The sequence below is a fragment of the Pseudoliparis swirei genome, chromosome 16, assembly GCF_029220125.1.
Source record: "Pseudoliparis swirei isolate HS2019 ecotype Mariana Trench chromosome 16, NWPU_hadal_v1, whole genome shotgun sequence".
NCBI classification, from domain to species: domain Eukaryota; kingdom Metazoa; phylum Chordata; class Actinopteri; order Perciformes; family Liparidae; genus Pseudoliparis; species Pseudoliparis swirei.
The window spans coordinates 22,866,253-22,891,967 of NC_079403.1; the positions used below are offsets into that span (position 1 = coordinate 22,866,253).

The window sequence follows — 25,715 nt, forward strand, 5'->3', positions numbered from 1 at the left end:
GTTTTTAATAGCATTAACCGCTTCGTGTATTACGTTACTTTTACCGGAAAAAACGGTATTCTCCCCGATAATGAGCAGAGGCGCTACTTTCTCCGGAGACCAGTCCTCCGCCGGGGACTCTGGGAAGGTCCCCGTGGAGCACCTGGACTATGGGTACATAGCGCAGTGCAGAGATGTGAAATACCTGGAGAGCATCTGCAGAGTCCTGAGGTAAAGGGCTCATACCGGAGCTGTAGGGTCTGTTGCTTTTTCTCCACTATGATCATGAAGAATTGCAAATAAAATACATAGGTCTACCGTGATAAGAGTATATATGTTTAACATGATGAGAGTACATAGGTATACCGTGATAAGAGAGAACATAGTCCTCTATGATAAGAGAGTACATAGGTTTGCTTTGATAAGAGAGTACATTGGTTTAACATGATAAGAGAGTACATAGGTTTAACATGATAAGAGTACATAGGTTTAACATGATAAGAGAGTACATAGGTTTAACATTACAAGAGAGTACATAGGTTTAACATGATAAGAGAGTACATAGGTTTAACATGGTAAGAGAGTACATAGGTCTACCATTATATGAAAGTACATATGCCTACCATGTTAAGAGAGTACATAGGTTTAAAATGTTAAGAGAGTACATATGTTTACCATGATCTATGTACTTAGTTTTAACACGATGACAGTACATAGGTCTACCATGAGAGTACATAGGTTTACCTTAATAAGATAGTACATAGGTCTACCATTATAAGAAAGTATATATGCCTACCATGATAAGAGAATACATGAATTTTGGGTTTTCAGAAAATAACCTTATACTTTGTGTTCAGGTCCGGCGACGAGGGCATTTACCCTCATCTGATTGAGTTCTGCGAGAGTCACTTGGAGAAACTGGATCCGAGGAGCCGAGCGCTCCGGAAGGAGCAGGGTCTGGCCACAGCCGCCAGCCTCTCCAATGAGGAGTGGAGCCAAATCACCAATGAGCTGAAGGCATGCAACACATTGTAGATCTGCTTTTTTATTAGTTAATCAATCCTGTTCACCTCCTGCCCTCGCCTTAAATGTCTCTTAACCCTCCTGTTACCTTTCGGGTCAATTTGACCCCATTCAATGTTTAATGTCGATGTTCTTCGGGGTCAATTTGACCCCAGGCTGTTTTTCACTGTGTCAAACATATAAGAAATATCAACTTTTTTATATATTTAAAGGGCTATTTAGGTCGTCAACAAACAAACATAAAATACCTCACACTTAAACTGGGGAAACAATATTAATTCTAATAATTTTCTGCAGGTTTTAATTGCTGGGGTCAAATTGACCCCGAGGGTAAAATATGTTTGTAAATGTGAAGGTAACAGGAGGGTTAAATGAGTTAATTGGATATTAAACACATGTTTCCTTACAGACATGGCAAGAAGAAACCCAAATGGCTGAGACTTTACGAAAACAGCAGTCGGTGTTTGATGATTCAGAGGGTGTAAATATGCCACCTGTAAGAGGTTCCAATTGCTCCATCCGACCAATTCAGGTACACATGTCTCCAACAATGTAACGTGCACATTTATGTACACAAGGAAGATACAGAAATTGAGTATCGTGTCGTCACAGACCTCCGTTCCAAAAGAAAAGCGGGGTTCTTCAAAACGCACTCGCCCACGAGATTACGGGGAATGGGACAAGTGAGTGTCTTTGTGAAGGAGCACGTGTCATGACAATAATCCACAGTTACAACATGTTCTCTTCTAGAGCCAAATGCATATGTTTCGCTCTATTCCCAGGTTCGACGTCGAAAAAGAATGTGAAAAAATCGACGTGAATTTGGTGAAAGGCGCTCCAGCCGCCGTCGTGAACACAAGACGGCCCAAAATAAAGACGACAGTGAATGCATCACGTAATGCGTTTGTGTGTGCAGCGGCTCACGCGCGCGTTGTCGCCACGAGGTGTTGTGTGTACTGAAGTGTTGTGTGTTTGTGTCTCAGTGCTAAGTGAACAGGAGAAGCTCCCGCTGGCGAATCTCGAGAGGACCAAAGGCAACGAAGCTTTCAGAGCAAAGGATTACGAGGAGGCTGTGGCGTACTATTCCAGGTCAGGCTCTGAAAGCAACACAGTTATTTGAGCCAGCATTCTACATCTCCCAAGGGGATTATAGCATGTTTTCCTGGCATTTAATTAAGACCTCCTGTCATCATTTAGCTCTGATTCCATTCCCGTTTACCGTGTGCCTCTTTAAGTGTTTGACCATTATCCTCATGAAGAATAAAAGGCTTGTTTTATTTCGGGCCTTCCATTACAGGAGCCTTTCCATTACACCGACCGTGGCCGCGTACAACAACAGAGCTCAGGCAGAGATCAAGCTCAAGCACTGGCACAAGGCCATGAGCGACTGTGGGAAGGTCCTCGAGCTGGAGCCGGGAAATATGAAAGGTGCTTTGCTCTTTTTTTTTGTCCAGTCGCGCTTTAATTGCAGTTACAAAAACGCACGTCAACAGAAATTAGATAATAATGCAGGCGATGAAAAATGAATACATTTTTAAAAAAGGCGCCTGAGGAGAACGCCCGCAGCTTTTGGGCCAGATGACTTTGGCCCAAAGCTGAACCTATTTTAGGACGCTGATTGGCTAAATTGTAAATCACACATTTATATATTAAATCAGTGATAGGCTAAACTGCTTCTTAGACCCGCCTCTCTCCCGAGAGAGGAAGTGCAGGAAAAGCATATATTTTGCACAGATATCCTATTTTACAAATATTACTGGGTATATTCTGGTCACATGACATCTATTGTTCTGTCCATCCTGGAGAGGGATCCTCCTCTGTTGCTCTCCTGAAGGTTTCTTCCCTATTTTCTCTGTGAACGGTTTTTTTTCTATTTTTTGGGAGTTTTTCCTGAACCGATGTGAGGTCAAAGGTCAGGGATGCTCTATGTGTACAGGTTGTAAAGCCCTCTGAGGGTAATTTGTAATTTCTGATAATTGGCTAAACAAAATAAACTGAATTGAATTGAATTGAACAATTGAATTATATATCTCCAAAACATAAATATTGACAATTTGTATTATTTAGAAATATAATTTATATTATTCTAATAATTTTCTAGACTTTTTTTTGGGGGGGGGGGCAGCAGCCACTGCTCAAAAGTGTTCTTGTGAAGCCCCCTTTTTTATAAAACCTTCTGGATGCATTCCGATACTCCGCTTTACAGCTTCAGTGTGTGTGACGTCACTACTTGAACGTGACTTTTCATCTCCCCCCCCCCCCCCAGCCCTGCTACGTCGTGCCACCGTTTACAACCACATGGACAACTTCCGGATGGCTGCTGAGGACCTGAGGGTGGTGCTCCGGGAGGAGCCGCAGAACGCTGCAGCCACTGTGGGTGATGGAATGCATGTCGTAACCCTTTTTGTCCACTAGGTGTCCCCGTATTTGTTCCTAAAAACAACTTGCAGCTGCTGCAAGGTATAAATACAATCACACCTCGTCTTATATCACTGAAATTAGACAATGGTGGAGTATTTTTCAGTTGTTTTATGGCAGATGATGAGCTCAGCGGGCATTTTATTAAAGAGACATTGTTTATATGCACATTAAGTATGTATTTGTGATTTTAATGTACTGTAGAGTGCTATATGGGTGATTGTGTTGATTGTAGTGTCACCTTTGCTGACTTACTTCACAGAACTTGGGTTCTTACTGTGGACACAATTCTAATTTGTGCATTTTTTTCTGCTGTTTAGAAACTTTTGTCTGAAACTCAGAAGAAGATGAATGAATGTCAACCGGAGCAGCAACGCAAAGGCAAGACGATCCTAATTCGGGAGGTAGAAAAGGAAGAAGACCGCAATCACGACGAGACAGAAGCAGAACAGACCGGTGAGATTATTTGGGAACTCCATATTCCAAACGTATATATCCTTGATTTTACACACAGACACAGAGACACATGCCATTGCCCGTTTAAACGTTCCCAGAATCCATCCAGGAATCATTCTGGAGGGCATGTCTCCTTAGCTGTATTTAAACCATCATGGACAGTTACATTTTATTTTCAGAGCTTTTTAAATCGGCATCTGTTATATCTTGTGTATGTTCAGTGGAAAAAAAAGTTTAGTTTCAATGATGTGTATAGACAAACATGCTTTTATTTTTCAATATATTACTACTTTGACCTAAAATACAAACAACTAATAATTAAATAACTAGTGCAGGAGATATGTGGATCACATTTGCTTAGTTTTACAGCAGAGCCTGAGCAATGATACGATCAACAACCAATAAGTACAATTAAATTGTTGGACAGAAATGTATACGCTATATATATATATATATATATATTTGAGAGAGTTTGCAGCAGTGTCCTCATTACCTGTGAACTGACAGGTTTACTCTCCAGGTGTACAATGTCCTGCTCAGAACATGTTATTCATGTTACGTAATAACCTAATCATATCAACATAAACCTTTGACTCTCAAATATCAATAATTGGCATCAAGAATTCCAGAATGGCTTACGTACGGAAGACTTCATAGAAATGAGAACTCGGCATGTGCATTGTGATGTGAACCGTCAAGGTCCAACATGTTGTCGGTTCTTCTGTGTCTTCGTGTTTTCCTCCGGCGGCGCCCTCTAATCCTCCGATTGAAATCAACATCTGAGAAGCTTCAGAACGTTAATAGTAGAGCAGTCGTCCTCCCCGAGAGCCCGGAGGAGGAAAACCCCATGGCCCTCTGGGTAACAGCGTGCGTGTGTGAGCGTGAGTGTGTGTGAGTGTATGCGTGAGTGAGTGAGTGTGCATGAGTAAGTGTGTGTGCGTGAGTGTGTGTGCGAGTGTGTGAGTGTGCGTGAGTGAGTACGTGAGTGTGTTTGCGAGTGCGTAAGTGTGAGTGTGTGTGCACGTGAGTGTGCGTGAGTAAGTGTGTGTGAGTAAGTGTGTGTGTGTGTGAGTGCGTGTGCTTGAGTGTGTGTGTGTGTGTGTGTGTGTGAGTGCGTGTGTGTGCTTGAGTGTGAGTGTGTGTGCTTGAGTGTGTGTGTGTGAGTGTGTGTGCTTGAGTGAGTGAGTGAGTGTGTGTGCTTGAGTGTGTGAGTGAGTGTGTGTGCTTGAGTGTGAGTGTGTGTGCTTGAGTGTGTGTGTGAGTGTGTGTGCTTGAGTGAGTGCGTGAGTGTGTGTGCTTGAGTGTGAGTGAGTGTGTCAGTGTGAGTGCGTGAGTGTGTGTGCTTGAGTGTGTGTGTGAGTGTGTGTGTGAGTGTGAGTGAGTGTGCTTGAGTGTGTGTGTGTGAGCGTGTGTGCTTGAGTGAGTGCGTGAGTGTGTGTGCTTGAGTGTGTGAGTGAGTGAGTGAGTGAGTGAGTGAGTGAGTGAGTGAGTGTGTGAGTGTGTGTGTGAGTGTGTGAGTGTGTGTGTGAGTGAGTGAGTGAGTGAGTGTGTGTGTGAGTGTGTGTGCAGTAGGCCAGTCATTCTCCTTCCGAATCCTTCTGTCTGTATAGAAGGAGGAAACATCCCATGGCCCTCTGGGCAACATACTGAGTGTGTGTGCACACGCGTGCGCGTGAGCGTTTGTGTGAGTGAGCGTGCCTGTGTGCCTGTGAGTTTGTGAATGCGCGTGTGCGCGCGCGCATGCGCTCGGTGTGTTATCGGCCCCCACCCGGCGCTTTCAGAATTCACCTTCGAGAGCGGCGGCTTCCTGGAACTCCCTCTCTGAAGTGTGTGTCACGCGCGTCCACCCCTCCCCCACTGTGATGTAACCGCTGACTCCTTCCTGTGGGTGTGTCCCCCCCCCCCTCTCTCCCCCCTTCTCTCTCCCTCCCCTCCCTTCTAGCTCATCCGGTTGAACGCAGCCAGGCAGTGGGAGGGGAGGAGAGCTCAGCTGCTCCTGGCGAAAGGGGAGACATGGGTAACTCTCAAAAGAAGCCCCACGGCAGAGGAGGTGCCGGGGCGGGGGGCGGGACCCCCCACGGAGAGCCCCTCGGCCGGAGCAAAGGAGCCGGCGCGGCGGCGGCGGCGGCGGCGGACAAGAACAAAGTGGCGCACGACTCCAGGGAGAAGGTGGCCAACGGAACGGGCAAGCGGGGCTCGAGCGCGTCGGTCCCGGCGGACCCGAGCGGCGGCGGCAGAGGAGGAGGAGGAGGAGGAGGAGGAGCTCCGGGGGGAGGAAACGCGGAGGGATCTGTCAACCTCGGCGCCCCGTGTGGGGCGCTGCCCCCCCCGCTGGCCCGGCTCAAGAACCAAGGGAACCTGCTGTTCAAGAACGGACAGTTCGCCGATGCGCTGCAGAAATACTCACAAGCCATTCAAGGCTATACGGAGTCAGGTATGCTGGACTGTCCTTGTTATTATAGTGAGGGGGGGGGGGTCAGTCAGTCAGTCAGTCAGTCACATGGTGTGTGTACAATTTGTGTATATGTTATTACATTGGAGGGAAGTTTATTCTGTCCCTCCATGTCAGGAGCAGTGTGTGTGTGTGTCTCTCTGTGTGTGTGTGTGTGTGTGTGTGTGTGTCTCTGTGTGTGTGTTAAACGACTGCTGCATAGCTTAACTGATTGATGTTTCATCACCCGTCTCACCCACATGCGGATGATGATTTATTAATGGTGTGCAATCATCACCAATGCTCTCGAGGATCTGCCCTATAACTGGCCGATGGGGTCGTAAATCAAAGGTCGCGACCTTGCAATTATACGGTTTGTGCCTTAGTGATTGATGCTTTTTTCAACGTGTAAGATGCATACACACAAACAAACAAAAATATAACTAAAATGATATTTTCTATTAGAGAAATGATATGTAAAGGACAGGAACGATCTCTAAGAAGTAAACTCCACGTTGGAGCACACGCAGTGTTGAAACAGGAACTACTATTTGACAATTCGGGAGTCAAAAGGCCTTTTGTTGTTGTGATTTTTGCCCCGATGCTTCAAAAAATGTCCCCGTCCTTCGCCGTTGCGGCCTATACACGGCCGGTGTTTGTGTTTCGGCCTCGGCCCGGTGCTAAGCCTCTCACGGCTCAGGTCCGGCCAGGTCACATGACCGCTAACCGCTCGCTGTGAAATTGAATCTGCAGGAGCGCGAGCTGTAAATCTCCCAGTGAGTGAGAGAGGGAGAAAGCGAGAGATTGATGATGGAGGACGAGAAAAATGCGGCTCCCCGCCGTCGAGCATCCCCTCTCCCTGTGAGCTGCTGCCGTGTACTCCACCAGCCCCACTGTGGGCTAGTCCAAGGGGGGGGGGGGGGAGAGGATAGATTCGATGAACCCCTTTAAACATGTCAAGACTCCAGAGAAGCAGAGTTAATGTGATGGAGAACGTCCTAACAAAAAGTTGAGGAGCTTTGATGCAGCATGTCTGTTACTCGAACGAGAAGAATGGCGAGCGTGTGAAGACACATCAATGTGTGTGTGTGTGTGTGTGTGTGTATACAGCCTCACAAATATTCTTGCCATCATTAATTAGCCTGTAGAAGACATTTGAAGTTAGAGTTACATTAAAGTCTCACTTCTAATGCTAAAGTTCTTAATGTAGTCATAGCAGGATTCCATTATCCAACACACACACACAGCATCGTCGATCCTAAATCTTCACCTCCATGTCTCCGTAGTGTCTGTGCGTCAGACTGATTGATGGAGCCTCTGAACATTATAAACTAGAATGGGCACTTGGTAGAGCGCATACCTTCGCATATCACAAGATTGGGCATTGAATTATGAACATGTTGGCATTAGTTGCATGCCAACTGGATACAAATGGACCGCGCTGTGGTAAAAAGAAGATGTTGACCTTTTCATGACCTTGACATTGACCTTTGACCAGATTGATCCCAAAATCTAATCACATGGTCCCCGGATAATAACCAATCATCCACCAAATTGCATGCGAGTCGGTTTAATACTTTTTGTGTTATGCGAGTAACACGCATACAAATAAATAAATAAATACACGGCGATCAAAACATAACCTTCCGCATTTTCAATGCGAAGGTAATGATTCATAACACACTCCAAGGCTTCGTGTTTTTCAAGCCACGCTCAAACCCGCCACGTGGTTCTTTTGAAGCCTATTTAAATGTTTGCCACGTCTACAGATATTCTGATTAACAGAATTTACGGATTAGTGAGCGACATAACGTCGTTTCTTTTCTTCTTTTATTTTACACAGGGCTCGACAGTCCGGAGGATTTATGCACTCTGTACTCCAACCGCGCAGCGTGCCACCTCAAAGGCGGCAACAGTCAGGAGTGCATACAGGACTGCAGCAGGTGAGAGACGTCAGCCAATGGTTGTTTCCAGGCCTGGAAAAGTCCTTGAAAAAAAGGAATCCACGAGAAGAGAATCCTCTGAACGTGTGACCTGGAGCTCTTTGGGTTGACCGGCTTGTATTTCCTAGTGGCTGCAGGTGGTATCACAGCCTGGCCTGCAGTTAATTGTCCGTTCCTCAAAAGCATGTTCTCTTCTATATGTTTTAAAAGGAACCGACACAATTAGTTGATTAATGCGTTAGTCGATCAGTGGACAATAAGGGTAATTATACTCCAAGTGATGTATTAAGGTTAAAATCAGGGTTCTCATGGAAAACCTGGAAAAGTCCTGGAAGTTTAAAATGGTTATTTTCAGGTCTGGAAAAGTCCATAATTTTTTTTTTTTTATCCCAAAAGCTATGGAAATTTTCGTCATATACATATGTGCATTTACGCTGAGTTTTAAATAATTAATATGTTTTTAAAAGAAAGACGCTCAAAATCTAAGTGTTTTTTTTCTCCTGTCCTCTGAGTGAACGCAAAGTAACTGATACATTTTATAGTCAGTTTATATTTAACCATACTTGACTACATATGGAAAAGTACATGGTCATGGAAATTTGGTTTGAAGTCATGGAATAATGTGTATGAACCCTGTGGGGGGGGTACCAGGGGGAACCCAGGACAGCTTCCCAATGGGCTTGGCAGTCATTCAAAAGACCAAACTAGCAGAACTCTTATAGTTTGAGGTGTGTCTTGAGCCAGTAATCTCTTTAAAAAAGTGTTATAAGCAGTAAACTCGGGATAACTTGAGGGAACCTCCCAAAGTGAGAGCCTTTTAAATACTCTGTTTGCCTAAGATTCAGCTTCAAGGTTCAAAAAGCAGAACGCTGTGAGTGTCTACCGACACGTACACAGCAGTACGTACATGAGTATTATATATACATGCTCGATAAGCACATAATGTGTCGCATCCATAGCGACGGCAGCAGACGCGGTCCTCTGCTCCCCGTCTCCTCACGTCTATTTGTACCCTCCAGAGCCCTGGAGCTGCACCCCTTCTCCCTCAAGCCCCTCCTGCGCCGGGCCATGGCATACGATTCCCTGGAGCGCTACCGGAACGCCTACGCGGATTACAAGACGGTGCTGCAGATAGACAGCGGCGTGCAGGCGGCGCACGATGGCGTCAACAGGTAATCAGCCTTCACCTCCAACTTCAGCCGGGAGGGAGACGCTCGTTGGGCTCATGAATATCCAGGATATGTCTGAGTATATCAGATGGAAGTGTCCTTGCTATCCGTTTTTTGTGTGTTTTTGGATGAGCAAATGTTATCACACCGATATTTTGAAATCCTTGTCTATATGGTAAGACGCGAGGACTTGCAATGTGACATAATCTGAAGACCAAATTACAACATATCAAACTAGAACGGGCACTCGGTAGAGCGCATACCTTCGCATATCACAAGATTGGGCATTGAATTATGAACATTTTGGCATTAGTTGCATGCCAATTGGACAAAAACGTATCGTGCTATGGTAAAAAAAAAGATTTTGACCTTTCCCAAAATCTAATCAAATGGTCCCCGGATAATAACCAATCATCCCACCAAATTCCATGTGATTCAAGAAGATTTGACCTGTTCTTGACCTTGACCTTTGACCCGATCGATCCCAAAATCTAATCAACTGGTCCCCGGATAATAAACAATCATCCCACCAAATTTCATGCGATTCGGTTCAATTCTTTTTGAGTTTTGCGAATAACACGCATACAAATAAATAAATAAATACACGGCGATCAAAACATAACCTTCCGGCATTTTCAATGCGAAGGTAAGGATCAAACACACCAATTAGTGGCTAACAGGTTTAGCTGGTGTTCAAGAGCAGCGCCAGCTAATGGCTAATTATGGCTCTCACAGGGCATGTCCTCTCTCTGCTATGCAATTGGAGAAACTCCATATATAACAAAATCAAACATTTGAAAATGTTTTTCAGTGTTTTTGTGTTTAATTAGGAATTAGACTTGATTAGTTAATTATAATACTACTTACACTTTTTTATTGATATTCTAATATTTAGAGATAGGATATTGAGTTTTCTTAAGCTGTAAGCCATAATCAGCAATAAAAAAATAAAAGGCTTGCAATATTTCAGTTGATTTTGTAATGATACAGAATAATGACATTTTTGTTTGTTTTTTAATTAACAACAGAAAATAAAGAAGAAACTTTATCACAATATTTATTTTTTTCAGATATATATCTTAGATATAAATATATCTTATATATATATATAAGATATATATCTTAGATATAAATATATCTATATATATATATATATATTTATACATATATATATATATAAGATATATATCTTAGATATAAATATATCTTATATATATTTATACATATATATATATAAGATATATATCTTAGATATAAATATATATTTATAGATATATTTTTATATATATTTATACATATATATATATCTTAGATATAAATATATCTTATATATATATTTACACAAATATATATGCAAGAAATATATACATCTCTTATTTATATATAGCTATATATATATAAATATCTTATATATATTTATATATATCTATAATTAGACATATATATCTTGTGTGTGTATGTATGTATATATATATAAATTGTATATGTGTGTATACATACATATATATACACATATACAATTTGTGTATATATATACACATATGTGTGTGTGTGTGTATGTATATATATAAATATACAATTTGTGTGTGTATATATCTATATATATATCTATATATAGAAATATATATATATATACACACACACACATATACATATGTGTATATATATAGGATTGAATATATATTGATAAAGTTCTTTATTTTCTGTAATGCAATTAAAAAATTATTAAATATTAAAAGAATAAAAGGCTTGCAATATTTCAGTTGATTTGTAATGAATCCAGAATGCATGACATTTTTGTTTTTTTTGATGCATTTACAGAAATAAAGAACTTTATCTACAATATATAGACACAAATTGTATATGTGTACACGTGTGACGTGTCCACCGCTCGTCCTCTAGGATCACCCGGCTGCTGATTGACCAGGACGGCGCAGAGTGGCGGGAGAAGCTTCCGGACATTCCCCTGGTGCCGCTGTCGGCTCAGCAGCACCGCCGAGAGCAGCCGCCCAGCGCCGAGGTCCTCCAGGCTCGAGCAGGTCTGTGTCGAGTCTTTATTTAAAAGTCAAAACCACGACCATCGAGCTTCATCTCAAACACAGGACTGTACACTCACTGGTGTGAATTCCAGGGAATATTCCTGGTGTTGAAAAGTCTCCATGAGGCACATGCTCCCATGTGAATGAATGGTGATGTAACAGATGGATTAATAGTGTGACATGATGACACGGGGCTTTATGAAGCCTGTATTAATCCGTGAGCTGGGAAGTGTCAGTGGAAGAAGCCTTAAAGGGACAGTACGGATTATTTTAATTGGGGTTGTGTGAGGTAATTATATATTTTCAATGTATTAGCTTACTGTAGATGGCGGTTTGGTGTACCAGCACATAATTAAAGTGAGGTACTGGCTGTGGACGGGGGCAGCAGCAAAACTGAAAATCTTGTAAATGTAGCATAACATCACATGTTATGCTTCTACCCCGTCTACTGTATTACTTTAGGAAACACACTGACTGTGGATAAGAACTTCTTTAAAAAATCCTTTAAAGTTGTGCAACAAATGAAATTTATGTGTTTGACATAATTGACAACAGGGACATTGCAAATGAAATTTTTTATACAAAACATACATTGGATCTTATAAAACCGAATGCATTGTTATGTAACAGTGTATATAATCCCATATATATATATTCATATTTATATATATTTATATACATTTTTTTAATCTATATATATATATATATTGAAATATATTTTGTATATATATATACATATATTATTTAATTTATATATTCTTATATATACAGTATATATATATTGAAATATATATATACTATATATATATATGAATATATATATTGAAATATCACTAAATATTTTTTTATTATATCCTTTTTTATATATACATTTTTTATATATTAAATATATATATCTTTTTTATATATTTTATATATATATATATATATTTATATAATTGGCATACCTTTGCTTTGATAAGACTTCCAAAGCAGGATTGAAATGGAGGGCCAGAAGAGTTCTACAGGCTACATTCAGACCACCTAAAATCCAGCTTGTTCCAGTTTGTGGGTCCCTCTGCGTTGGAGGTTGGAGGAGAATGTTAAACTCCTCATTTCTTTAAAGGAGTGGACGTGTCGCCTCTGTTCACTGACCAAGCAGTTTCTCCTATTCCCGTGCTGCAGCTCTTATTTTAAAACGTCTAATGGGAGAACAGACCTGCTGGCACAGGTTCTCCTCCCACTGGAGGCGGATTGATTAACCCTTCGTCCACACCGCGACTCTCATGCATCACGTCTCACGAGCACAGCATTGTCAGGGTTTAAAACCCTCAAGCTCTACACAACAGAAAACTGGCATCTTCCCTCCTGTCACCTTTATTCTCCTTCATACAGTCATGGACAACCTGGAAAAGTCCTGGAACTTTAAAAGGGTTATTTCCAGGCCTGGAAAATTCCATGAAAAGAACAAATTAAATCCTAATTTTTGGGGAAAAGTCATGGAAATTTGTTATATTCACCTGTTCATTTACGAGTTTGAAATAATTCATGATTTTAAAGAAATACACTAAAAATATAAGCAGTCATACGCTGTCATACTCGTGACAATTTTATTTATTTTATTTATTTTATTTATTTTATTTATTTTAATTTGTATTAATCAAACTCTTATCTCTCATTCATTTGTGTCATTCAAGGTTATACTCTATGCTTTGGAATTCTCAGTTAGTTTAAATACGACATTTTCCAAAGATGTCATGCATATACCGACATTTCACAAAATGTTTGTTCATGGACATTTGGTTTAAAGTCCTGGAAGCCCATTGGTCCTCACGTGTATGAACCCTGTTAGAAGTGTAGAGAGTCCATTAACATGTGTGTCCGTGTGGGTTCAGACCCGTCGCTCATCACCATCTCACCCTCTCCTCCAGAGAGGAACGCCGAGGTCCGCTTCACGGCGCTGAAGCAAGAGGGGAACGACTACGTGAAGAAGGGCCAGTACCAGGACGCTCTGGGGAAGTACAGCGACTGCCTTAAGCTGAAGCCAGAGGAGTGCTCCATCTACACCAACAGGTTAGAGGCCCCGCCCCCCCGCCGCAGGAACAAACACCGCGCAACAAACACTCTGCAGGAGAACGTCACGACGCACCTCGAGAGATCAGAGCTCCTTTCTGGATGACGACAAAGAGAATAAATTATGTTGAGCGCTGTCAACACATTTAAAGCTATAATAATATTATAATATTTATATAGCACCTTTTAAAAACAAAGTTTACAAAGTGTTCTACAGAGAGTCAAGGCAAAACAAATAGAATAGTAAGAAATAAATATAACATTAAAAAATATATATATATTATATATTAAAATATAAATATTATTTTAAATCCTGCATAAAAGGACGAGGTTGGTAATCTTAAAAAATCTTTTTAAAAAATAGCAAGAATTGTATTTTTCTTCTGGACCCGAGAGGCTCGTTTTCATCTGGAGAAGAATACAAACTAATTCTCCAACCTATAAACTTTATTTCTTTAAAGAAGTGCCACGTGTTGGCAACTCTTTTAAAATGAAAGCCACAGAGTCGGCCACACCGACGAGCCCATTCCTGTCAGGCCCCCCCTCTCCACAGCCACGCCCCCCCCCCCCCTCTTCACAGCCACGCCCCAAACATCCTGCACCGTCAACAGTGAACATGACTGTTGTTGGTTCTGCACGGGGCAGACGACACGAGAGGAAGGCGGCGGCGGGCGGCTTATCCCGTCCAATCACCACGCTCGGGTCGGGTAGAAACGATCCGACTGGCTCGCTCTCGGATTTAAGGATCCTCTGTTGTCCTCATGCAACACGGAACATTTGTTACGCAACCAAAACTTGACGAGCAACGCCCAACAGGAGGTCCTCTGTCGGACTGCCGTCTGGATGTTTTCAAAGAAGTTTACCAAACACACACACACACACACACACACACACATACACCCTCACACCCCTCCCCTCTGCCCAGTCTGAGTCACAGCTGATGAGTCACGGACCCGGACGATAGATTTGAGTCACGCTGCTGGTGGCAAAGATACAAATCCCAAGTTGTGTGTGTGTGTGTGTGTTTGCAGAGCCCTGTGTTACTTGAAGCTGGAGAGGTTCGCCGAGGCCAAGCGGGACTGCGACGCAGCGCTGAGGGTGGAGCCGACCAATAAGAAGGCTTTCTACAGACGAGCCCTGGCCAATAAGGGCCTCGAGGTGAAGAGAGACGGCCAGCCGCGGTGACCGATGCCCCCGGAGGAGATGTGGGGGGTCCGTTAACGTATAACATATCCCCCCCCCCACAACCAGGACTACCTGGCGTGCAGCGCCGACCTGCAGGAGGTGCTGCGGCAGGACCCCAACGTGCAGGAGGCGGAGAAGGAGCTGGAGGAGGTGACAGTGCTGCTCAGGCAGAGTCTGGCAAAGGCGTCGCCGGCCAAACCCAGGAAGACCGTCCCCATCACCGAGGTAGAGGAGGAGGAGGAGGAGGAGGAGGAACTCTCTGTCGTGATGGCACACTGAAAAAGAGAAATACTCGTGGCATTAGAAAGCAGTAGGATAGTAAATAATTTCTTCAGAAGATGAATTTTCATAGTGTGAATAATTAAGAACACGAACGCCCATGAAGTCGCCGTCTCTTCCTCCCGGAGCTTTTTTGTCCAACCCTCTCCATCTTCTCATCTTTCTCGAGGTCGAGGGCGAAGAGGAAACGGCGAGCGCTTCCGACTCGAGGGGCGGTGCCAAAGGAGAGGCCGCCGCCGCCACCGCCACCGCCACCGCCATCAACCTGCGGCCGGCCAACGCCTACGAGTTCGGCCAGGCTCTGAGCGCGGCTCGCGGCGCCGGCGACGCGGCGGCCTGCGCCGACCTGCTGGCCTCCACCGACCCCGAGGCGCTGCCTCGGCTCTTGAGCACCCAGCTGGACGGGAACACCGTCGGCTTCGTCATGCGGGCGTTGGACTCGCACCTCCTGGAGAGAGACCCCGCCCTGGTCTACCAACACCTCGACCACCTGCACACCGCCGACAGGTTCTCGGTAAGAAGGATGTGGAACGTGTTCGGTCTGATTCGTACACCGGCGTTCAGAGGTTTGGGGTCACCCAGACAATCTGGTGTTTTCCATGAAAACTCACTTTTATTTATCAAATGAAGATAAAATCTAGTCAAGACTTTGACGAGGTTAGAAATAATGATTTTTATTTTAAATATGAATGTTGTTCTTCTTGTGGCTCAAAGGAAGGCCAGTGTTATAGCTTCTCTCACCAGCATAACTGTTTTCAGCTGCGCTCACTTAAAAAGGTTTCTCAAGGGTTTTCTACCCCTCCGCTAGTCTTCTAAGGCGATAACACAATGAACCATTAGAACACTGGAGATGGGCCTCTACACACCTATGTAGAGACTTAACTATGTAGAGAGAGTATTTATGATTCATTTAATATCTTCATTGGAGAAAAAAACCCAGTGCTTTACTTTGAAAAATAAGGACATTTCTGAACGTTTGAGCCCTCGTGTCCACCTGCTGCTGCTGATGCCGTGTGACTCCTCCTCCTGCAGGTTGTGTTGATGCTGTTGGAGAAGGACGAGCGGCGCCACATGACCCAGCTGTTTGAGCATCTGTCTGCCGTGCAGAGCGCCGAGTTCACGAAGAACGATGTTCAGAATCTGGCCAACAAATACATCTGACCACCCCCCCCCCTCATCGGCCATTTTGCTCCCCCACTGCATGCGCCGCCAGCAGCTCCTCCTGGATTCTATGCAAAGACACAAGAACTGAGTACACAAAAGGCAGGAAGCTGCCGAATGTGTGCGCCACCCAAAAGCAATACAGCGGGAACCAAGCCCCCCCCACACACACACACACACACACGCCTACCGGGTGACGGGATTATAAGGAATAATTTTTTTTCTCTCTCCAGAAGGTTTTTTGCTATGCGGATTAAATGTTTGTACCACCACTAATCATTTGCATTGTACAACAGGCGGACAGCGGGACATATATATCTATATTATATATATATATTCTAATATTTATATAATATATATAAATATTATATTATATATTTATAATCAAACCTGCGAATGTGGGTCAAACACATAAAGATAAATAACCTGTTTTATTTACGAGCGCCTGTTCCCCGAGGGGGAGACCTCGGGCCTCCGGTCCTCGTTCAGTCAGCTGATCTGTTTTAATGTCGAGTCACTCAATGGCCGCCGTGTTTGCTCTCATCGTTTTACCGCTTAGCGAGCGCACATCTGCACATTCATGTTCACACTGGAGGAGCAGCTCCCCAGATGTGTGCCTTAGCCTTCAGACCGAGGGGGTCGGACTTCTTCTTCGGTTGGGTATTTATTTTCTCTCATGTCGAGTGAGCAGACGCTCAGAGGGGGGGGGGGGGGGGTATTTATGTCACTGTAGCTTTTATCAAATATGTTTAATCATTTGGATTCGTGCATAATAAATCATTCATGTATTCATCTAGCTACACGTGTATAATTGTTTAACATTAAATTGATTTGCTAACTTTAAAAGGTATTCTTTTTGATTTAAAGAGACAGTTCATCCCAAAATCAATAATCCATATTTGTCTTTGAGATATTAATACATCTGCCTCAAATAAAAAACAAACTAAGCATAACATTTACTCCAGATAATCCAGACAGATGATTTGGGGTGAACGGTCTCTTTAAATATTTCGTTATCGTACATTCCACTTATCCAAACCCGCTGTTTTCAAATGTTTTATCAAATTCTACATGAATGTACCGAATAGAGTTCCGGGTGAGACGCCCCGTGTTTCTATTTCAGTCGAGACGTAAGCCGTGTACAGTTCAGGGCTCGTCAATAAACTGGAAACATGAGTTCTGTGTCGAGGAAATAGATCAATAAAAAAACAAATGGAAAACCCGAATTATTCATGAAAAAAAGAAGACATTTCATATAGATTTTCTTTATTTTTCCTGATATGCATTAACACGCATATCGTTAAGCAAAATTACCAAACAAATATACAAATACCTTCTGCCCCTTAAATTAAATCTGGCACGAGTTCAGATCAGGAACCGAGAAGCTGGAGAGTTCTGGTGGAGGACGAGGAACCGGACCCGGAGGAACAACCGGCAGACGTCTTAATGTGGGGGGGGGGGGGGGAACCAAAGGTGGAACCAGAACACGGGTCAACAGAACTTCACACATGAGCCGAGCAGTGAAGACGGGCTTCACACACACACACACACACACTCTGAAATAGTGTCGGAACACAGATTTTGACGGTTCCGGTTGGCAACGGGAAACAAAATCAACACGGATGGGGGGGGGGGGGGAAGAGTGAGGGGGAGAGAGTGAGGGGGAGAGAGAGTGAGGGGTGTGTTGGGGTAGAACCAGCACACGGATCCCAATTGAAACTATCAGAACATCGATGTCAGGAGGAACACAGGTGGCCGTTCGGAGGCCTCGGGCTCTTTGCGTAGCGTCTGTGGAGCGTGTCGAGCGCTGGAGGTCTGGAGAGTCCCGGTCCTAGTCCCGGTCCTGGTCCTGGTCCTAGCTCGCCCTCGCCCCCCCCCCCTGCACTACACTGTGTTGACCGGAGACAATTCAAAGGGTATAAGATTCAACAAGAGCCTGAGTGCTGTCTTTGGTAGGCAATTGAAAAGTCTTCATTTACCACAGTATGAAGGGTGTGTGTGTGTGTGTGTGTGTGTGTGTGTCACTCCTCCAGAGACGAGGCAGATGCAACCTATGAGTCTTGAAGAAGGTAGAGAGAGGGGGAGAGAAAGAGAGAGAAAGAGAGAGCGCGAGACACAAACAGCTTCTTGAAGGCACCAATGAGTTAAAGAAAGACATCACCTCTCTCTCCTCCTCTTCCTCTTCCTCATCGGCCAGAATAAAAATCACCTTTGAACAGGACCAAAACATTTTTTTTTTCTTTTATACAATTTCACAGAATTGAACCAACCCGTCGGTTAATCTCTTAATATAATGACTTTCAGCATTATCGTTGCCCCGCCCCCTTCCAGAGGCCGCGCTCTTAAATCGCCCCCGGGTACACCTGGGAGGGTTCAATTCAAACCAACCTACTGGGGGGGGGGGGGGGGGGGACTCATCAGACTCAGAGAATAATACAAAAGATTCTCTGGTACGAATATTGGGAAGAAAAAGAAGAAGGAGCGAGTCATAAAGCCTGGACCCTGTCTGGAGTTCTGGAATGCTGTAAGATTCCCGCCTGGTGTTGCATCGACCCCCCCCCCCCCCCCCAAAAACAAATAAAATGAAATGCTCCCGAAAAGAACGGCACACAGTGGTTTTTTCGTTTGGACGCCACACGGATCGACGGCGAGCGCACCGCCAAAGAATAATGAAGTAAAGCGGCCAGCGGGGGGGGGGGGGGGGGTTCACAACCTAAAAGCTTCATACAAGCCGCCTGTTAATATTTCCCATGAGCCCTCTGGGCGCTGCAGTCGGGGGACGAGGAAGAGAACGCCGGTCGGACTGAAAGTTGTGATGGGGACAAAACGCCGTTTGGGTGCGGCGCCGACGGCGTCCAGACGTCAGATCTCCGTCTGGATGCACGAGTTCTTGGGCGGCGGGTGGCGGTCGTCGTTGTCGTCGTCGTTGTTGTTGTCGTCGTTTTCTTTCAGCAGCTCTCTGGCGACGCCGTGAGAGTCCGGCTCGGCGGGGCGGAGCGGGGAGAGCCCGGCGCCGACGTCCAGGGAGGAGGTGGGGGAGTGGGGGGGAGGGGCGGCGGCGACGGACGAGGAGGAAGAGGAGGAGCCGGGGCAGGTCTCCAGCCGGTCGTTCTCCACCTCGGGCAGAGGGCTGACGGTGGCGAAGCGCGTGTGGTAGTCGGCGCCGTCGCCGTGGCTGCAGGACGTCTTCGTCTCCGGGTCGGAGCAGCTGAACTCGGAGAAGCGGCTGGAGGCGGAGTCGGCCACGGAGGGCAGGCTGCCGCTCAGCGACGGCGAGTCGAGCTCGGAGGAGTTGTTGCTGCGCCGCTCCAGCAGCTGGGCGTCCGTGTCCTCGCGCGTCTCGTTGATCTTGGCGCCGCCGCCCTTCTTGCGCAGCTTTCCTTTGCTCTTTTTGCCCGTGGAGCTGCAGCAGGAGGCGGAGCAGCAGGACGCCTCCTTGGCCCACCTGGCCGACGCCCCTCTGCCGCCGCCGCCGCCGTCCACGCTGCTGCCGCCGCTGTGGTGCCGCAGTTTGCCGGGTTTGGACTCGATGTCGACCTGGACCTCCATGCTGCTCCCGTCTCTGGGAGGAGAGACGACACCACGTAAACTGTGTGTGTGTGTGTGTGTAAAATATTTACACTTTTACTCTCTGCATTTGACCGATTAAGAAGATAGATTTGTTTCTTTGTTACGATTCAATATTTTTTTATTTGTACGTAAATTAATTGTTAGTTTTTCCGATGAAACGAGGATTTGTTGCTGCAAATTAAAAACTTTGCGTTCTCAAAACAAAAATCTACGAGTTGAGTTTGGACAAAGTGGGCGGGGCTTACGCTGCCGGATGAGACCAACAAATAGATATTTATACAAATGTTTATTGTTTTTAATCAAACTGAACATAAAAGGAAGATGAATATAAACATTTTCATGACTTCCAAAACTTTTGGGAGAAAACATTTTTTTAAGGACTTTTCCCAGCTCGGAAAAAACAATTTTTAAAAATTCCATGACTTTTCCAGTTTTTTTTTCTTCCATTAAACCGTACAAACTCCGTGTACCAGATACTCCAGACGCTCACCTGTCGAGAGGCGTGTAGGCGTTGAGAATGGATCCAGCCATCGCTTTGGTGCTCGCGTTGTCGCTGATGGTGCCGAGGCTGACGGTGCCCGACTCGCCGCTCAGGCTGCAGCGCTCCTTCAGCACGTCGGCCTGCACCTCCAGCCTGGGGGGGGGGGGGGGGGGGAGGGGGTTAGACAACGCAGGGACAACAGCACCGACGTCTTAAAGCCCCTGGCGTGCGTTTCTCTACCTGTTCAGGTAGTTGACCACGGCGCTGCCGGAGAGGCTGCCGGTGATGCTGGCCCCGGCGAGCGCCGTGGTAGACGCCGTCTCGCTCAGGTTGTCCCCGACGGCGCCCAGGCGGTCCATGTGGCTGCCGCTGGCGCTCAGGCTGCCCGTCAGCCCCCCCACGCTGCCGTCGCCGATGCTGGGGTTGTTCCTGGCGCCGGCCACCGACGTAGCGTCTACACGGGAAAACATTTTAACACATCAACAAAAGGAAAATCTATCAAATCGGGAAGAAAAGGCACCCAAAAAAAATAGTTTAATGGAATTTAAAACGTGGACATTTTTAGCAGCAGGATTTCGTTCCATTTTGTTTCCCTGCAGTGGAACAAAGAGGACTTTCATCTTGAAGAGGAAGTGTGAAAGAACACTTGACATCTGTGAAAAGCCGCGGATTTCACACAGATTTAGTCGAAATTCGACCGTTTGCCGACTTGGGCGTGAACACTTCGGAGGCGTTGGCGGCGGACTCGGGAGCTCACCGGTGGCGGCCGCCCCCCCGCCGACGGTCACGTCGTTCTCGTCGTCGAAGTCTATGCGGACGCCTTTGCCGTTCCCGGCTGAGACGCCGCAGCCGCCGCTGCGACACAGCGAGATGGGCACCACGCCGTAGACGTACGCCAGCATGATGGGAACTCCGATGCCTGAGAGGGTGGAAGAGACACCGAGATGAGACCGAGACACGGGAACAAACACTTTGCCAGAGCACGCCTTGGAGAACCTTTTTTTGTTGCCAAATTCGAACAAATTCGAACATGCAGAGAGCTAAAGGAGAGCAGAGCTAGAGCAGAGCTAGAGCAGAGGTAGAATAGGAGGAGGAGGATAGACTGACCGACAGTGACCGCGGCCACCACCGGGGACACGATGACGGAGAGGGTCACTCCACCGGCGATCACCAGGTTCCTCTTGTGGTTGGAGATGTCTTTGCCCTCGTAGCGGTTGTGGATCTGACGGAGAGAAGGAGGAGATAGATGAGAGGAGGAGAGCGAGATATATATATAGCGCATAAATTAATATATGCATATAACTAATTTTCATGATTTCCCCAAAACTTTTGGGACTTTTCCAGGCCTGGAAATAACCATTTTAAAATTCCATGCCCCCCCCCCCCCCCCCGTGCATTCCAACTACAACCAACAGGCTGCTTGTTTTCCGTGATCATAATATCTCTGCAGTGACAAAGCACAGCTTGTGTGTGTGTGTGTGTGTGTGTGTGTGTGTGCGTGTGTGTCACCACGATGCAGATCTTTAAAGGGTTCACGCTACATTCGTCTGGCCGCATGTGGAATATCTGGGCGAGTCTCAGATGCTTCACATGTGATCACCGCTGAATTTGGTTCTGTCGGGGGGGGGGGGGGGGGGGTGTTCTTGGCTCCGCGAGCTTCTTCTTGGCAGGCTCGAGACGGGGAACTTTCCGTTCATTGTACACACACACAACTATGTTCCTGAGTGGCCTCACCTTCCTCCCCACATACACAGGAATGCCGATGATCATGGCGGGGACGGCGATGCCCGCGATGAGTGCGATGCCGACGGGGGCGCCCACCAGAGTTCCCAGTTGCCAGAGAATCTTCTTCTTCCTGCTCCACGGCTTCTTCCCCCAGAACGTACAGCCGGACGGACTGAGAGAGGCAGAGGGGCGAGAACACAATGGAGGCGGAGCTTCAGCTCTTCCCGTCCGCGTTACACAACCCGACGGGAGGATGTTCCTCCCCGCGCCGTCATAGAATACTGTGTTTATGCGTTTAGAGAGATCAACACAACCTGCTGTAGAGGTTTCAAAATCTCTTTGAATTAATACAGCGAAGCGATGAATAATAATCGTATAAAACATTCCTCCTGCACAAACTGACCTCAGGTAGTGCAGATCCGAGATCTCCTTCATACAGAGCCAGCAGAACTCGCAGCCGCAGACGGCGCAGGTCATGTGGTTACAGCTGCCGTCGTTCATCTTGATGATGTAGGCGGCGCAGCGCGGACACGGCTTGATGTCGTCGGCTGCGAGGGACGGAGAGAGAATATATGTTTGAGATGTGAGAATGATGTAATTCCCCCAACTAATAACTCCTCTGCTGTCAAACTGACCAACTCTCTCCGTGTGGTCAGGTTACGGCTTACAAGCAAAACTGCGTCTCCAAAAAGGAACAAATAGCGTTCTGACCAGGCGGAAACCTGCATTAAAGCTGCATTCTCTCTACTGACCACCAGGGGGTGACTCCTCTGGGTGTATAGAAGTCAATACATAATGTGATAAACCTGCATTCTCTCTCCTGACCACCAGGGGGCGACTCATTTGGTTGTATAGAAGTCAATAAATAATGTTATAAACCTGCATTCCCTCTCCTGACCACCAGGGGGCGACTATCTGGTTGTATAGAAGTCCATACATAATGTGAAAAAAACCTGCATTCTCTCTACTGACCACCAGGGGCGACTTCTATGGTTGTATAAAAGTATATGCTGCATTCCCTCTCCTGACCACCAGGGGGCGACTATCTGGTTGTTTAGAAGTCCATACATAATGTGATAAAACCTGCATTCTCTCTATTGACCACCAGGGGGCGACTCCTGGTTGTATAGAAGTCTATATAATGACTCTACTTCTCTCTTGATTAAAGTCTTCTATACAGCATGATGTCATCATTTAGGACATTATGGTCATTTAGAGTCAAACGGACCATAAAGCAGGGGATGCTTTAGGGGCGGGGCTTCAGTTAATACAAAAAAAAGATGGCGAAAGCGAAATCTTGAAACTCGTGTTGTCACGGTGACTACGTCCACTTCTTATGGTTCTGACATAAGCTGCCAGCCCGTCTCCCACGTCACTACACCCGGCGACCCGGATGTAATCTACACTCGATGCGCGAGCACGAAGAGAACGAAAAGGGCGAGCGCCGACCTGCGCCGCCGCTCTCCTGGCTGTAGCTGAGGGAGGAGGAGCGCGCCGTCCTCAGGCGGAGGCTCTGCGCTCGCTGCTGCCGCGCCGCGTCGCACGTCTGGTTGGGATGCCACAGCTGCTTGCAGTGGTAACAGAACTCCGTGCCGCAGCCGTCGCGGCCGCACGTCAGCTTGGGGCAGCTGGCGCACCCGAACGCAATCACCGCGTACCTGGAGAGGACACACACACACACACACACAGGCAGTGGTTTAAGATCAACACGGCATGTTGACAGTGTTGTCTAACAGTGTAAATTAAAAGTAGCCGAAATGTCAGCTAGAAGTGCGGCAAAGTAAAGTTTACGTACTGTTGGAGCTATTTAAATGACATTAGTATTGAGTTATTCTATTGAAAAGTAATAGCTCAATTATTGCTTATTTAAGTTAACTGCTATTTTGATATGCAAGAATAGCTTTTTTCTTATGATAGTTCAGTTTAATTAATTGTCATTTCAATATATTTAGTCCTTCGATTGTTCACCAATTGGGTAACGCTGTGATTATATGTATGAGTGGGCAGGTACAGGACCAGCATGCACCTGGGTGGCCTATGTTGTTTTTAGGAGAGGCAGCGTTAAGTTTGTTTGTTTGCTTGTTTATTTGAATAAATGATCAGAATAACAGAATCCTGATGGACATTACTTCACCCCACGGTGCGTCAGGGGCAATTTGAGTTATGTTTGTTTTTGATTTATTGGCCAAATGGCCGCTACAAGCTACACACACATTTAGTGACACGTGATACTGATGCAGCTGCTTTCCACTCCATTTCCTTCTAAAACGGGCTTAACCGATCTCAGTTCATGCTCAATGTTGAGCTTTTGTTTTGAAGGGCAACAGCAGAAGAGCATTTGGCAAAACGCCAAGTGTCTTTCTGCATTTCCTCCTGCGCCCCACCTGGAGTACCACAGCGCCCCACTGAAGGGTCGTGCCCCACAGTTTGAGAACCGCTGGAGTAAACTCACACGATAAAGTCTGGGGGCGCAGCGTCGTTGTATCCGAGCGGCGCCCCCCGGCCCCTCTGAGGCCGAGCCAGGATGACGCTTCAGTCACTTCCTCCGCCGAGTATCGGTTTACCGCGCTGACGGATTGAGTGAAGGATGCAGACGGCGAGGAATAGCGGAGACGTGTTTATTTTGGTTTTAGATCACCGGCGATAAACATCCCCAAAGAGACGGACGTGGCTCTGCTGCGGGACGGCAACACCAGATCGGTTTCTATAAAACTACCGTTACAGATTTTATTTATTATTTATATATATAATTTAATATTTATATAAAATAAATATATATATAATTTAATATTTATATAAAATAATATATATAATTTAATATTTATATAAAATAAATATATATAAGTTAATATGTATATATAATATATATTTATATATATACAACAAAAATTCAGATAAATTTAAATTCATATTTATATATAAATATTAAATTATATTAATATAAATAAATATATATATATATATACAGGACTGTCTCAGAAAATTAGAATATTGTGATAAAGTTCTTTATTTTCTGTAATGCAATTAAAAAACACAAAAATGTCATGCATTCTGGATTCATTACAAATCAACTGAAATATTGCAAGCCTTTTATTCTTTTAATATTGCTGATTATGGCTTACAGCTTAAGAAAACTCTAAAATCCTATCTCATAAAATTAGAATATTTCCTCAGACCAAGTAAAAAAAAAGATTTATAACAGCAAAACAAAATCAAACATTTGAAAATGTCCATTAATGCACTCAGTACTTGGTTGGGAATCCTTTTGCACGGATTACTGCATCAATGCGGCGTGGCATGGAGGCAATCAGCCTGTGGCATTGCTGAGGGTTTATGGATGCCCAGGATGCTTCAATAGCGGCCTTTAGCTCATTTGCATTGTTGGGTCTGGTGTCTTTCAGCTTCTTCTTCAGTCAGTGATGGTTTGGGGAGCCATGTCAGCTGCTGGTGTTGGTCCACTGTGTTTCATCAAGTCCAGAGTAAATGCAGCTGTGTACCAAGAGATTTTAGAGCACTACATGCTTCCGACTGCTGAAAAGCTCTATGGAGATGAGGATTTCATTTTCCAGCATGATCTGGCACCTGCCCACAGTGCCAAAACCACCAGTAACTGGTGTACTGACCATGGCATTACTGTCCTCGATTGGCCTGCCAATTCCCTGACCTGAACCCCATAGAGAATTTGTGGGGTATTATGAAGAAGAAGCTGAAAGACACCAGACCCAACAATGCAAATGAGCTAAAGGCCGCTATTGAAGCATCCTGGGCATCCATAAACCCTCAGCAATGCCACAGGCTGATTGC

The 25,715-nt window shown here is 45.4% G+C and overlaps 2 protein-coding genes across 4 annotated transcripts in view; one reads left to right on the forward strand and one right to left on the reverse strand.

Moving 5' to 3' along the window:
- Positions 1-18,695, forward strand: LOC130205949 (sperm-associated antigen 1-like). The gene is made up of 18 exons (XM_056433547.1): positions 1-210; positions 837-996; positions 1,412-1,534; positions 1,615-1,685; positions 1,785-1,897; positions 1,986-2,091; positions 2,300-2,430; positions 3,269-3,375; positions 3,741-3,876; positions 5,819-6,310; positions 8,151-8,250; positions 9,270-9,422; positions 11,322-11,458; positions 13,369-13,510; positions 14,542-14,668; positions 14,762-14,920; positions 15,144-15,488; positions 16,007-18,695. The coding sequence occupies exons 1-18, from the start codon at positions 71-73 to the stop codon at positions 16,133-16,135; spliced, it is 2,871 nt and encodes a 956-aa protein (XP_056289522.1). The 5' UTR covers positions 1-70; the 3' UTR covers positions 16,136-18,695.
- rnf19a (ring finger protein 19A, RBR E3 ubiquitin protein ligase) overlaps positions 17,381-25,715 on the reverse strand; it is an 18,179-nt gene continuing 9,844 nt past the window's right edge. For all 3 annotated transcript variants that reach the window (XM_056433548.1, XM_056433549.1, XM_056433550.1), the window contains 8 exons: positions 23,361-23,569; positions 22,315-22,459; positions 21,921-22,083; positions 21,294-21,408; positions 20,944-21,105; positions 20,427-20,640; positions 20,196-20,339; positions 17,381-19,697 (listed from right to left, as the gene is read on the reverse strand). In XM_056433548.1, the coding sequence (XP_056289523.1) occupies positions 18,998-19,697; positions 20,196-20,339; positions 20,427-20,640; positions 20,944-21,105; positions 21,294-21,408; positions 21,921-22,083; positions 22,315-22,459; positions 23,361-23,569 (1,852 nt within the window). In that variant the 3' untranslated portion in view covers positions 17,381-18,997. The remainder of the gene's footprint in view (positions 19,698-20,195; positions 20,340-20,426; positions 20,641-20,943; positions 21,106-21,293; positions 21,409-21,920; positions 22,084-22,314; positions 22,460-23,360; positions 23,570-25,715) is intronic.

Coding starts and splice junctions, on each gene's coding strand:
- LOC130205949 (XM_056433547.1), top strand. CDS start 71: ATGAGCAGAGGCGCTACTTTCTCCGGAGACCAGTCCTCCGCCGGGGAC. Junction 211..836: donor AGCATCTGCAGAGTCCTGAG/GTAAAGGGCTCA, acceptor CTTTGTGTTCAG/GTCCGGCGACGAGGGCATTT. Junction 2,092..2,299: donor GCTGTGGCGTACTATTCCAG/GTCAGGCTCTGA, acceptor CTTCCATTACAG/GAGCCTTTCCATTACACCGA.